Consider the following 14,729-nt stretch of genomic DNA (forward strand, 5'->3'; position numbering starts at 1 on the left):
GGTCACTTTCAAATGTGGCTTCTCTTGTCGGATGACTGAGCAGAGTTATACAATAACAATAAGCAACAATAACCAAGGTGGACAGGGTTTATCAAACAATCTTTTAAAGTTAGGGTAGGAAAACATTTTCATTATCACTTATTGTTATTCAGGTTGAAACTCTCTTCTCATCCTGATAGCCATCAATAATAGAAGTGGTCTAAATATAAAAAAATCAGCACCAAATAATGTTTGTCCAAAGCAATGATACGTTGTCCTACCTGCCTGTCACCGTATGTATTTACATACAGCGGGGGAAATAAGTATTGAACACGTCATCATTTTTCTCAGTAAATATTTTTCCACAGGTGCTATTGACATGAAATGTTCACCAGATGTTGGTAACAACCCAAGTAAGCCATACAAACAAAGAAACAAACAAAAATAAGTTCAGAAATTAAGTTATGTGTAATAATGTGAAATGACACAGGGAAAAAGTATTGAACACATGAAGAAAGGGAGGCGCAAAAAGGCATGGAAAGCCAAGACAACTGCTGAAAACTTACAGTAATTAAAAAGCAATCCAGCCCCCTGTCAGTGGAAATTTATAACAGCTGGTTCAGTCCCAAATGATGGCCTACAAAAAGGTCTCATTGCCAAGGTGTCACACAAGACACATCTCATGATGGGTAAAAGCAAAGAGCTGTCTCAAGACCTTCGCAACCTAATTGTTGCAAAACATAATGATGGCATTGGTTATAGGCGCCATTCTAAGCTTCTGAATGGTCCAGTGAGCACTGTTGGGGCCATAATACGGAAGTGGAAAGACAATCATTTCACCACAAATTTGCCTCGACCAGTGCTCCTCGCAAGATTTCTGATAGAGGAGTGAAAAGAATAATCAGAAGAGTTGTCCCAAGAGCCAACATCAAGTTGTTTGGTGTTTTTAGGGTAATGTGCACTGCCATTTCTCCTCCAAATATGGTGTGTATTATGGCATCCAAACAGTTCAATTTTGCTCTCATGTGACCACACTATATTCTCCCAGTATTTCACTGGCTTTTCCAAATGTTGTGCAGCAAACTTTAAATGAGCTTCAACATGCATTTTTTTTCAGTAATGGAGTCTTGCGTGGTGAGCGTGCATACAGGCCATGGCGGTGGAGTGCATTACTTACTGTTTTCTTTGAGAACACAGTACCTGCTATCTGCAGGTCTTTTTGAAGCTCTCCACAAGTGGTCCTTGGCTCTTGGACAACTCTTCTGATTATTCTTTTCACTCCTCTGTCAGAAATCTTGCGAGGAGCACACCATTAAAATTATGACGTGTTCAATACTTATTTCCCCCGCTGTACCTTCATGCAGACATCACACATCATCAGCACGTTCCGTAAGGCTATGCAGAGTTGTTGACAGACAGCCACCAAGCACCAAAAACAAACAGCATCCGCCTATTACAGTTCCTTTCTGAATCAAAACAACGATTATGCTGTGTTCAAGTTATGTTGTAACCGTAATTACGAGATGGCAACCCATGACGTCCATCTGGAGCTGTTCACGTCTTTGGATTTATGCGTTTCTATGTCAACACAATCAACTGAATCTGACCCCGAAATGAATCTGCAGCTGTCAGGTGGTACAACTAAAGCTCTGTAAGTCTGACCCCGAAATGAATCTGCAGATGTCAGGTGGTACAACTAAAGCTCTGTAAGTTATGTTCATTACTATTGTAATGTAATGTGCTTTGAGACATGAGGTAGTTTAAAAGGTTAGTTCACCCAAAAATGAAAATTCTGTCAGTAATTACTCACCCTCATGTTGTTCCAACCCCGTAAGACCTTCGTTCATCTTTGGAACACAAATTAAGATATTTTTGATTAAATCTGAGAGCTGGATCACTCCTCCATAGGCTTCTAAGACATTATAACTTGCTGGCCCAGAAAAGTTATTAAAGACATCGTTAATATAGTCCAAGTGACTACAGTGGCTCAATCTTAAGTTTATAAAGCGACGAGAATACTTTTTGTGTGAAAAAAACAACAAAAATAACGACTTTATTCCACTATTCCTTCTCTCTGGGCCACGAGTTTTTTCACATAGTAAAACAGCGCAGCGCTTCTGTGTTATACGTCACACGCATCACACACATGAACAGCGTCGGCCAATAGTGAGCCTACGTGTGACGTACAACACAGAAGCGCTGCGCTGTTTTACTACTATCTGCGTTCATTTTTTTTTGAAGGAGGCGTGGCATTGGAGGGTGGGATCTAATGCTTTTAACGCTAGCTTGCTATTGCTAGCCACTACGAAATTGCCTACCCTACCTTTAATATCAGGTCTTACATTTTTTTTTTAGCACTTGGCCCCATTGATGTACATTTTCATAACCAATGTTTAGATTGGTGTAAATTGTTTTTAAATATCCTGAGAATTAGGAGCTAAGTATGTTCAATGTTATAACTGTCTGTCATGCACATCTGTAAACACCTTTGCATTTTGGTAATCAAAGTAAAATCTGTAGGGACACAAGTTGAATTCTTGAACCAAATTAAAGATATATTAGATCCAACTTTCTTTACATTATCCCCAAGGTCAAATTGATCGAATTAAACCCCACTGTTATAATGCAGTAACTGCATGTTTTCAGCAGTAACACTGCAGAGACATCAGCCAGTGGACGGATAAATACTTGACCTTTGTTCACATTGAAAATACGTATCTGTCTGTCCACATCAGTCCATTCATGTTGTCTGGACAAAAAAAATGCTAAGGAGGTATGTCCATGCATCCCATTATCCTATCATCATCAGTTTTTGGACAAACAGAAGCACATTGCTTCATTTGAATGCGGAAGAGTTCCTTCTCACGCGCACGCGCGGTGTCTGCCGCTGCATTGAACAATGCAGCAAACCTCACTGCGCATGTGCGCGGCTGCAGGGCATGCGGCTATTTTTAGAAAATGACGTCATCCTGAAATAGAGCGAGTGCGCGCACCCCCCCTCCAGCTCCCCCTCCACCCTGTTCGCTGGGATTGACAGGACGCTTGCAGCAGCAGCACCCCACAAGTCGAAAGAAAAAATAGTAATATTCGGGCGAAACTTGGAGGATATCGAGGGCTGGGAGGGGAAAGAAAGCGTTACAAAAATATATAGACATTAATATATATATATATATATATATATATATATATAAATCTGCACCTTCAACCTTTGGCTCGCCGTTCCACCCTCACGTGCGCGGCTGTTCCAGATTTTGCTCGCGCCTGTGTGCTGACCGGAGCGCGCGCTCTCTCTCGCACAACCAGTGTGGTCTGCCGAGCAACGACCGAACCCGGTGCGAACCGACAGCCTTTGACCAGAGAGGATGGCAGATAGGGAACAACTGATCCAAAGAGCCCGTCTCGCGGAGCAGGCGGAGCGCTATGATGACATGGCCTCCGCGATGAAGCTGGTGGGTTATTATTAATATACATGCATTCATGCACAATCAGTCCTTAAGTGACGATTGCAATATAATATATGCATTGAGTTTTTTTTTTAATAATTATTATTCTTTTAATAATGCTCAAATATGGGTGCATTTCTAGTTTGTACAATTAAAGAAGCTTTCGCTACTGTCACGAGCATCTCTTTGTTATATATAAAATATGCAGTGTTAGAGGGATAACGTTAGTTCACCTCAAATGAAAATCCTGTCATAATGTATTCACCTTCATATGGCTGCACCTTCACTGCTTTGTTTCTTCCCTGAAACACAAAAGGGAGAGATGTTAGGCAGAATGACAGTCTAAGTCACCATTCACTTTCATTGAATGGAAAACAGATGCAGTGAAAGTGAACGGTGACTGAGACTGTCAGTAACTAGCACTAGCATTCTGACTAACCTCGCGTTTGGTTTTTTGTTGTAAAGATAAAAGTAATGCGGGTGTGAAACGACATGTGGGTGAGAAAATAATTAAATGGTTTTCATTTGTGTATAAATTAAACCTTTAAATGTTGGGTAAAAACCAATGTGCATTAAAAAATTAAGATATATGATAAGTAATCAACTGACAAAAACGGGGGGGATGACGCTACATAATGCTAATAAATTGTAGGTTTCGGTTCGGTATCGAGCAAATCTGTCGTTACAGTGAATGAACATAGGCGGCGATATGACGACACCCTCATCCACATCCATTGTGTATCTGTGTCTCTGCGAAAATGGGATAAAAACTACAATAGCTACGTTTTAAACAATGAACGCTGTTATACAGTCAGATAAAACTTTGAAACTTTGTCTCAAAAGCTCATGTTAATTTTTTGTCAAAATAAAGCTCAATATGTGAGCTAGCAGTGCAGCATCAGCTGTCTGGTTTGACATCTAAGCACAAAGGATGAAAGTCAGTCAGTCAGTCAGTCAGTCATTCAGTGTGGGTCAAACAGGACACGGATGCTTTTTTTCAGTGTATTGTTTTTTTTTATTCTTTCCATTACTAATGTAAGCAACATTACCCTACTCACCTGTTTTGATTAGATATTGTCATTATTATGCCACTTTGACTGTTTGACATTGGTCATGGTAAACCTGAAAATGTCAAGGAATTTTAAAATACTCAGACCTGGAAAAGTCATGCCATCAAAAATATTTCTTTCAAAATTTCAGTTTGAGAGTAAAATCTTATTCAGTGATCATAAATTACATGATGTTAATTTGAAATAATGTAATCATAAATGTTTGGGTTTCAATATTAGCCTTTTTCGTTAATATCACTATATTATTAATTATTATTATAACAGTCTAAATCTCAATTCTGGCTGCAAATACCTTAAGGATTTCTTCCAGGTCAAACAAACATTTTCTATTCTATAAAAATATTTGTAAACAGAAATTGTGCTTTATCCTTTATCCAGGGTCTTGATAGATTTTGTACAGCACCATAATGTCCCAATTTCAAACAAATATACGTTGCGAACATAATTGCGTTTATTGATCCAACATCTGACCTTCTGCACCATCAGGTCACGGAGTTGAACGAGCCGTTGTCCAACGAAGACCGCAACCTGCTCTCGGTGGCCTACAAGAACGTGGTGGGGGCCCGGCGGTCATCTTGGCGTGTAATATCCAGCATAGAGCAGAAGACGGCGGCAGATGGAAATGAGAAGAAGCTGGAACTGGTGCGTGTCTACCGAGAGACCGTCGAGAAGGAGCTGGAGTCAGTGTGCCAAGACGTTCTCACCCTGCTGGACCAGTACCTCATCAAGAACTGTGACGAAACCCAGCTAGAGAGCAAGGTCTTCTACCTGAAGATGAAGGGCGACTACTACCGGTACCTGGCCGAGGTGGCCACCGGCGAAAAGAGGGCCTCTGCCGTCGAATCGTCCGAAGGTGCCTACAAAGAGGCTTTCGATATTAGCAAGGGCATGCCGGCCACCCATCCCATCCGCCTGGGCCTAGCGCTCAACTTTTCCGTCTTCTACTACGAGATCCAAAACGCACCCGAGCAGGCCTGCCAGCTTGCCAAGGAAGCCTTCGATGACGCCATCGGCCACCTGGACAATCTGAACGAGGACTCCTATAAGGACTCCACGCTCATCATGCAGCTCCTGCGGGACAACCTCACCCTGTGGACCAGCGACCAGCAGGACAGCGAAGGAGGGGAAGCCAATAACTGAGAGATCAGCCATGTCCGCTCTCACTTCTAGCTGTAGTAGCACCCGTCTGTCTCTTCTGCAGTCTTATTTCTCTCTGTCTGCTCCTTCATTCTCTCTTTCTTCTCCATTGCATCTTCCTCGTCTCTTTGTGACACCTCAATTCTCTTCTTTGGTTCCTCAGGGCAGCACTTCAGACCCTTGATCGCTCTCTCACCTGTTTTACCCCTTTTCCGCCAACAGGATGCTGGTACCCAATCTGGAACCATTCCACTGCAGAAAAGGTGGTTCTGGGATGGAAAAATGCCGTTGGCCTCTAAAACCTGCTTGTCTCGAACCTGGAACCGATAATGTCACATGTCAGCAGCAAAATTTCGAAAACAAATACAAGACGCAAAACAAAACTAGCCCCTAAAACAAAATGTATAAAGCATTCAGTTCACACATATTGCCTTTTTATTCCTTATACACTACTTGCAATGTGAAATGCATTGCAATTCTTACTACCACCTGTGAGAATCGTAAGCAAATTTGAAATGCTTATTTACTAATATCATACATGCAAATTGACTACTACTAAATTACTTTAGATGTTCAGATCTATTCCTAAAAGATTCATAAAAAATATGAATGATTTTAGATTATATGTGCAAATTGAATCCTATTAATTTTGTTAGTTATATTGCTTGCTTATGATATAAAGATGCTAAAATTGGATGCTCAAACTTATTCTCAAAACACAGCATATAAAAATATATAACGGTGTATATATATTTGTCATGATGTCCTTAAAACACTGAATCAAATTACTTTGAATGCATATATATATATTCTCAAAACTCGTATAAAAAAAAAAAAAAAGACTGTCAAGCGGAACGTTTTTTTGCCAGGGGTCAGTTATGTCACTGTTCTGCACTCAAGCTGGTTCTGAGACCATTTTGGTGAAAAAGGGGTGTTTATTTTCCCTCATTTACTCTGTTTTCCCACCTACTCTTCTCCTACCCTCTTTTTCTGTATATGATTCTCCTCTTTCCTCCCACAACGAGTCACTGATAGTCTACTGGGGCTGTATTACAGAAACTTCCTATCTTAATTCTTGGTTAAAGATTTGAAAAAGTTAAATTTCCCAAGTGAAATCACCATGGATAGTAAACAGGATAGATAAGATAGGACTCTAAGGTAAGGTGCTACTGTAATACAGCCCTTGGCCTCCACGTGACATTTATTTAGCGTATACTTGTAAGGACTCGATCTTCGCAGAGACTCTGTAACACTAATTACAGGATGACATCTTGAGAATGTGGCACATTATAGTGCTAATGTTACAGCTTACTACGTTCTTCTTCACTTGTCTTTGATCTGTACCTCCATCACTGCTTAGATGTGTTTGTCTGTCGTTTCCCCAATCTCACCTTGTACACCTTGCTAGCCCTGTGAATTGTGTATACCTGCTGATCTCGAAACAGTATGTCGTCATCCAAAATGTGGGCGACACTCTGTTGTGAGACGCAGTGATCAAGAGTCTTTTGATTAGGATTACATATGCAAGGTTATGACAGAATGACATTAAAGACATTGCTTACCATGGGAACTCGCAAAATGCTGTTTATCTCTGGCACTTTATTATGGTTACACACATTTATTATCAACTTTATACTGTTTTGAACTCTTTCACACACACATGGCTTAACAATATTGGTTTTCTTGCTTATAGGCAACAATAATCTGCATTCACAACTCAATCACATGACTATTCGTAACTATTTCACATTTCAATTTCGTACTCGATCTCATTCATATGTTTTTGTACAACCTGCCGACACTGAGAGTTTGGTTTAGAGGTAGCAGGTTAATGCTTACATTCTTTTATTACAAAACGTACATTTTCCTATGAATCACTTTGTTGGAATTTGTACGAAATTGCAGCTTTGTAAAATACATTTTCTCGTGAAATAGAGTTGGCAAATGAAGCTAAATTAAAATTAATTTTATAACGAAGTCTGTCCAGGACAACTGCCCTGATATCATAATAAATAAATCAGCCTTGTTAAAATAAAGAAATCCTTGATGAGATCAATCTTTACTAATAAAATAAAAAAAATAACAAAACTTCTTATTAATATCTGAAAAACTTAGTCATGTGGTCCAAAAATAAAGTCATGAGGTCCAACCAACATGCAGGGAAAAAAACGAAACAGGAAATTACATCAGACTAGAAGACTGCTGTGGAGCCTCATGACTGTGTGCAAAGGTCAATAAGTCTTTTAAAATATCAGATCATTTTACCTTTTTATGACAAGCCAAAGTTAGTTCAGGGTGTAAAATGTCATGTGGTGTGACTCCCCCCCCCCAAAAAATTTAATGATATTAATCAATTAATAATAATTCATGATATTTGTATATATATATATATATATATATATATATATATATATATATATATATATATATATATATAGTCATGCAAAAAAAGTTTACATTCACCTTGCAGAATCTGCAAAATGTTAATTATTTTAACAAAATAAGAGGGATCATACAAAATGTTATTTTTTATTTAGAACTGTCCTGAAGATATTTTACATAAAATGTTTTCATATAATCCACAAGACAAAAAAAAAAAGAAACTTTTGAACAGGATGAAGATGTCCAAATTTTTCTTATTTTGTTAAAAAACCAAAAAAAAAAAAAAAAACCATTCAAATTCAAAATCAGTTCAATCATCAGTGAATGTTTGAACCTTTTTTAATAGTTGTGTTTGAGTCCCTCAATTTACCTTTTTTAAGATGCACTCAAGGTGCAAGGAAAACATGTTGATTATACATGATGATTGCACCATATGACATTTTTAAAATGGTATGAAAGTTTTTCAACAGCCTGTTACATGACCTACGTGACATCTTCATAGCAAAGGTGTTTCTGGGGTGGAGATGTTGATAGAAGACGTGTATTACGAACTTACTGTCTATTTTGATAACGTTAGAATTCATTAAAATGCCTCTTGTTGCAATTTCTGAGAAACCCATTAGTCACCAGCTCATTGGTCAGTGTAATCTTGCTGTTTTTGATTATGCAAAAATTCTGGCAAGAGATGTCTTTAACAGACCATAAACAGTGATATGCAGGAGTTACATTGTATGATCGATTTATAATAGTACAATAGTGAATAAGATGAAGGCCGTGCAGAAGGTTGGGTGTTTATGATTATATACATCTTAAAGATAAATGTTCTTGGCTGTGATGAGATATGATGATATTTCAAATGGATTGTTGAGAAGTTGATGAAGCCAAACTTTAATCTGTGCACCTTTGTCTGAACTATGAATTTCCCTGTTAGATTTCCAAAAGAAAAACAGGATAGATCATAGAGAACATTGAGATTTGGCTGCTCAACAAATGGTATCGTCATATAACCAACAAGACATATAATAATCTACTATCTGAACCTGAAAATGTTCAAGGCATCATTGGTTAATGATTGATCCTTTAACCGCACATGCAGAGTGTTGTAGCAAGTTTCTAAAGAAAAATGTGGTTATCTAATGAACTAAAAGATAGTGGCAAAAAAAAAAATGCAGTTTCCTTGTTGATACACCCAAGAATGACGTTTCGACAGCGTCAATGGCTATTGCTCTGTTATAGTCATAAATGTTACATTTAAGCTTATACAGCATGAATAAATGCCAAGTGTTTATCAAAGTTAAACTTTGTTGTGTACCAAAAGAGCATTTAAGGCTCGACATTTGGCTAATTAGCACGATCCTGTTAGTTTCTGCTAGCAGATGTTAATTAATGCTGCTCAGTATAATATTTAACTGTATAATTACACTGTAACAAGGACACCTTAAAATTCAGTTTAAGAATTAAGTCATGGCATGTACGGCTCATGCTAGCGCTGTTGTGAAAGATCCTATCCCACTTCCTCAATCAAAAATGTAGAACGACATCTTGTTCTAGCTAACCAAAAAACGCTTCACTGCCATTCTCAAATTCTCTTCCGTGGCCTCATGGGACAGTAAAGAGTTCACCATAGGCACTCTTCAGGTTTTTAGCTAGAAGTAATATGTCATCTGGGTACTTTTTGCCAGGTACTTTTATGAATACTGTGATTTCAGACATCCTTTTGTCACTTACTGTTTTTCGCCTACTTTATAGTAGGGAAGTATGCGATTTCAGATGCTCACTATATGTTCCCTTAACGGAAGTTCTGATGTGCGAAACATAAATTATGTGAGCCAACTCACTACACATAATGACATGCTATAGATGTTTTATAACATACAAACCATTATTTAATTATATTTCAGCATAAACACATCGCTAAGCAGGTAATGAACAAACTAGCTAACATAACGCCCCCTACAATGCAATAGAGTGGTGCAGGTATGACGTCACTTAGTAGGCCAACCGGCAGTTAGCATCACACTGGTTCCCTCGATAAAAACTCAATAGGATTTTCCCATAGGCTTTTGAATTATCGCATATAAACAATCTCTGTGATCAACAAAAGTTTTTACTTGCACGTTTTGTCCATCAAGATAATTTTCACTGATGAACACAACTTTTGAAGCCTAAATGCAGTCGCCAGAAGTAAAAAGCTAAAGCTAGGCTATAAACGAACTACACCACGGTCGCTCGACTTCAACGTCACCATCACTAAGCTTCCGACAACTCTTTCAGTTTTTATCTAAACACATTTTCCCAGAACATTTGAGTTTGTCTATTTTATAAGAGCACAATTTTATAATTGCATAACGATGCTGTAAAAGTGGACTGAGTTTACCTTCGGCCTGATGACGGTTAATGTCCCCGACTGCCTCAGTAGTCCCATTTAGCCACTTGTTAGCAACCGCCTTTTTCAAGACACGTAATAGCCTCAAACAAATCACGGGTGGAGTAATACTGATGTACTTTATGTTGTAGAATAAAACCTAAAAATATCTTGAGCTTGTGTTCACCACAGACCTTATTTCAGCCATTTAACAAAAAAAACATTAAAAAAACCCACTGACTTCGGGACGATAGAACCGGAAGTGCTAAAATGCAACTCGCTTCCGCGTTTTGGCCATAGACAGTAAGAAATGGACACAGCGACCCCATTGAATTCACTGGAGAAAAGTGAAGTCAATTAGAAGCACTCACTTCCTGATGGCTGAGCATACTGCGCAGACTCAAACTGAGCTTGACGATGTAGATGTGACGTGAACAGCCCGTCTGTCTTCTGTGCCAAGAGAAATCTGAATCATTCCCTTCCGAAACTTGCAGAGACGGAGAGCGTGAGTAGGGGCTGTCCATGAGCTAGGAGCAGGAGCAACTTTTGCTAAGTATTCTGATTAATTATTTTGTCATTTTGTCTCCACGTCCCCCTGATTGCCCGCGAGCTTCTCCTCCTGTCCATACGGTAATTTCTCTACTGTGCGACAGAGAGTCGCGTGGTTATGATGCAATCGTTAGCCTATTTTTACAAAAACTGCTTCTACGGGGCCATAACGTAAGATACAAGGTAATGGAGCCTTTTATACATTTTCGTGTTTCTTTAGAAATAAATAATGGACAAATGGAGTCTTTAAACGCCTCAGATGTAAAGTTATTCGCTGTCAAAGTGACGCCAAAATGAATGGGAGTCAATGGAGTGCTAACAGCAGGTGGGGGTCTGCTAATCAATGGCGGCCCCCGGGGAAGCTTCAATGTTTTATGAAACATTGGCCCCCTGGTTTTGGCCTACAAAGTGATGTCATACCTGCACCATGTTATCAGAGCCCCTCTATCTGAAATTGCTGATGTCGCCACTAGTACCAAGTACTCCTCTTCTTCTACTTAACTTTCCTCGCTTTTTAAGCTTCAGTATCATCACATTGATAAGGTATACAAATCGTATAACGTAGATCGCCATATGTCGTTGTCATCCTGTTTGTTTTCATTAGTTTTTAAAGTAGGCCTATTTTAATTATGAAACTACAGTAAAAAAAAAAAAAAAAAAATAAAAATAATTATGGAAGGGGTAGGTTTAGGTTAAGGTTTAGGTGGGGGCTAAGTTTTTAGCTATAATTACCATGAGTCTGTATTAATTTGATAGTATAATTTATTTAATGTTTTACTACTAGCAGTTATTTCATACATAATAAGATTCGAAAGCAATAAAAGCTCGACAAACATTTCATACATAAAATATAAGAGAATTTACTTGAAAAGATTGTTTTAGTCAATGACATTTACACTTGTTTCTTCGCTGGAGGTGTTGTAGTAGGCGAATTTGCAGGGGCGTGGTTTGTAATACTGCGGGACACAGACTACCCTTCTCCCACGGGAGAGAATAAAGGTGTGTTCGACATCGGCTGCGGCTGGATGTAACCGATCGGCGAGAGTAGCCGTGTGCAGGCGGGAGGAGCTGCAAACGGAGACGTGAAGTCGGACACTTTCTGGTTCCCGTAGTGACCGCTCACGTGGTGTTTGCATACTTTGCCACAGCTGAAGTGAAATAAATGCAATATTTGCCAAATAATAGATGTTTCAGAGACATTTTCATTCAATACTTTATGTACTGCTTCATACAGCGTCTGTTTGAACAAGAATAAAGTTCAACATAAGCTACTATCAATGAAGTGGAGTCTACGTTTTTTAATCAGTTTTAATTTGATAAACATGACACAATATAACATCGCAACGACATGAAAAGAGTGTTTACTGTTATAAAAAACTGATTTGAGAGCTTTAGAGGAAGTAAAGGTGTTCGAATAAACACGAAACACACGTGATCGTTGTCATGCAGTGAATCCGGCCAATCGTGGAACAGCTGTGTCGTCATCAGCCCTCGTGCAGCCGCTCTTGAGAAGCTGCACTGGCCAGAGAATGTCTAATATGACGGGCTCTGCACTGGCTGAGTTCTCCGGCTACTCTCCAATCGCTCTCGCGGTACTTTGATGGTATACGTCACAGTCACGTGGTGTCGGCGCTGTATCAAGTCGGACAAAATTTCTAACCGGCATGCACTGCTTTAAGTCAGCCGCCGATCGGTCTGCGCAGAGCTGCATGAAGTCGAACAAGCCTTTAGTGTCATTCAAACTACACACATTCATATAGAAAGTACTTTTTAACAGTCACTAAGCAAGTTTCAAACCAAATGTAATACCTGTGATTTCGGACAACACGTTTTTCTTACATTAATGCTAGTAGCTAAACTGTTAGCTTGCAAACTAAAAGCCCAATTTATACTTCTGCGTCAAACTCACGCTGTAGCTACGTCGTGGGCTGTGTGTAGCACGCGTAGCCTTCGGCGTACCCTGAGGTGCAAAAATGTAACAACGCGCCAGTTCTACACAGACCGCAAGTGCTGTGATTGGTCTGCTAGAAACCCTCTCTCGGGTTTCACATGCTCCCTCTGCATGTGTATTGTACGTCAACGCAGACAACGACGCAGAAGTATGAATTAAATGGTAATTAAATGTGGTATGTAATTAGATTATACAAATTATAAATGATAATAATTAATATATTTTCATGATTAAGAATAAATACACTGTAAATCAGTTTTCAGTCATTTTTAATCAGGCGCTGAGCAGCAATCCTTTACAACTTTCTCAACAGAACAGAATAGATTTTGCCAGTTGTATCGCTTCAGGATGGAAGGGTGATTCATATCCATTAAATGATCCATCTGTAGTGTTGGAGCCCAGTATGCAAAATTTAGTTTGATGTTTCATCTGCTATTTTCACTTTCTTTTGTCTTCAAGCTGCAATGCCACTTTGCACATCAGGGTGTCCTTATAACCAGTGTTTCAGTGTGTAGACTAATGCCTGGACCATAAATTGCAGTAGTTGATCTTTAGCTGAATCAATGAATCCCATTAACCCTTAATCAGTGTTTGGGGTCAAAATGACCCCAATGGACTTTTCCTTCATTTTTTAAAAGTGTTACCTTCATCGCAGGGGCATGAAACTCTGTGACTTTTCCTAAATAATCTATCTAAACATGCACAAAAAAACTGGGCTTGATTTGGTTGTTCTAAAGGTGTGTAAAAAAAAAAGTACCACTTAAGGTGTTTGGGGTCAAAATGACCCCACATTGAAAATGAATGGGAAAATGAAAAAAATGACTTTTTTAAATTTTGTTTGTCAAAAAAATAAAAGTAAATCCATTATAAATCTGAAAATTTTTACAAATAAACCAAGGTCTGGTCCTAGAGCATAAATAAAAAGTAGAACGAACTTTCTATCTCATACACACACACACACACACGCACACAAACACACACATGTAAGTGACTGCAACAGAGAGCATTTTTACAGAAATTGGCAAATAAAATAAACAAAACTGGCATAAATCTAAAAAAATTTACATTTAAATCAAGGTCTGGTCCTAGAGCATAAACCCAAAGTGGAATGAACTTTCTATCTCATACGCACACACACAAACACACACAAACACACACGTATGTCACTGCAACAGAGAGCATTTTTATAGAAATTGGCAAATAAAATCAACTAAACTGGCATAAATCTGAAAAATGTCACATATGCAACATGGAACAAGCTTGCCGTCCCCCTCACACACACACACACACACACACACACACACACACACACACACACACACACACACACACACACATACTACAGTCATGTCATAGTGGTGACTTGTAAATGTATGTATAATAATTTGCAAAAGCAAGATAATTCAAAATATATCAGAAAACAACAACAAATTATAACTCTGACAAAACTACATATTTTTTATGTATTTCAAAATGTTTAAATAAATATTCACAAAATATATATCATAAAGTTGTGAGGAGAAGTTTAAGCATCAAGAAAAATGAAGTGAAAATGAATGAGTCTCTATGGCCCTCTATTGGATATATGTGGTCATTGCAATTTCTTTCTTTAATTATAATTTCTAAAGTTTTTCCACAAACCAGCAGATGTCAGTATTCTATCCCTAACACATAGAGCAATGTCCAAAAACTATTTAGATTTAATTAAGATCATCATTTAAGTGATTTTTTCTTTAAAATATCTTTTTTCATGAGCCAGTTTATGGCCTAGTTATGTAATTGTGCAGTAAATAGTTAAAAAACTTCAAAATTTCCACAAAAACACAGCATAAATGTATAGTTGAGAAGTAAAT

The 14,729-nt window shown here is 38.4% G+C and overlaps 1 protein-coding gene across 1 annotated transcript; it reads left to right on the top strand.

Moving 5' to 3' along the window:
- Nucleotides 1-3,209: 3,209 nt before the first annotated feature.
- Nucleotides 3,210-6,030, top strand: ywhah (tyrosine 3-monooxygenase/tryptophan 5-monooxygenase activation protein, eta polypeptide). The gene is made up of 2 exons (XM_079860889.1): nucleotides 3,210-3,428; nucleotides 4,979-6,030. The coding sequence occupies exons 1-2, from the start codon at nucleotides 3,342-3,344 to the stop codon at nucleotides 5,630-5,632; spliced, it is 741 nt and encodes a 246-aa protein (XP_079717015.1). The 5' UTR covers nucleotides 3,210-3,341; the 3' UTR covers nucleotides 5,633-6,030.
- The last annotated feature ends 8,699 nt before the right edge of the window (nucleotides 6,031-14,729 follow it).

This window comes from Squalius cephalus, assembly GCF_949319135.1.
Source record: "Squalius cephalus genome assembly, chromosome: 24".
In the NCBI taxonomy this organism is placed as follows: domain Eukaryota; kingdom Metazoa; phylum Chordata; class Actinopteri; order Cypriniformes; family Leuciscidae; genus Squalius; species Squalius cephalus.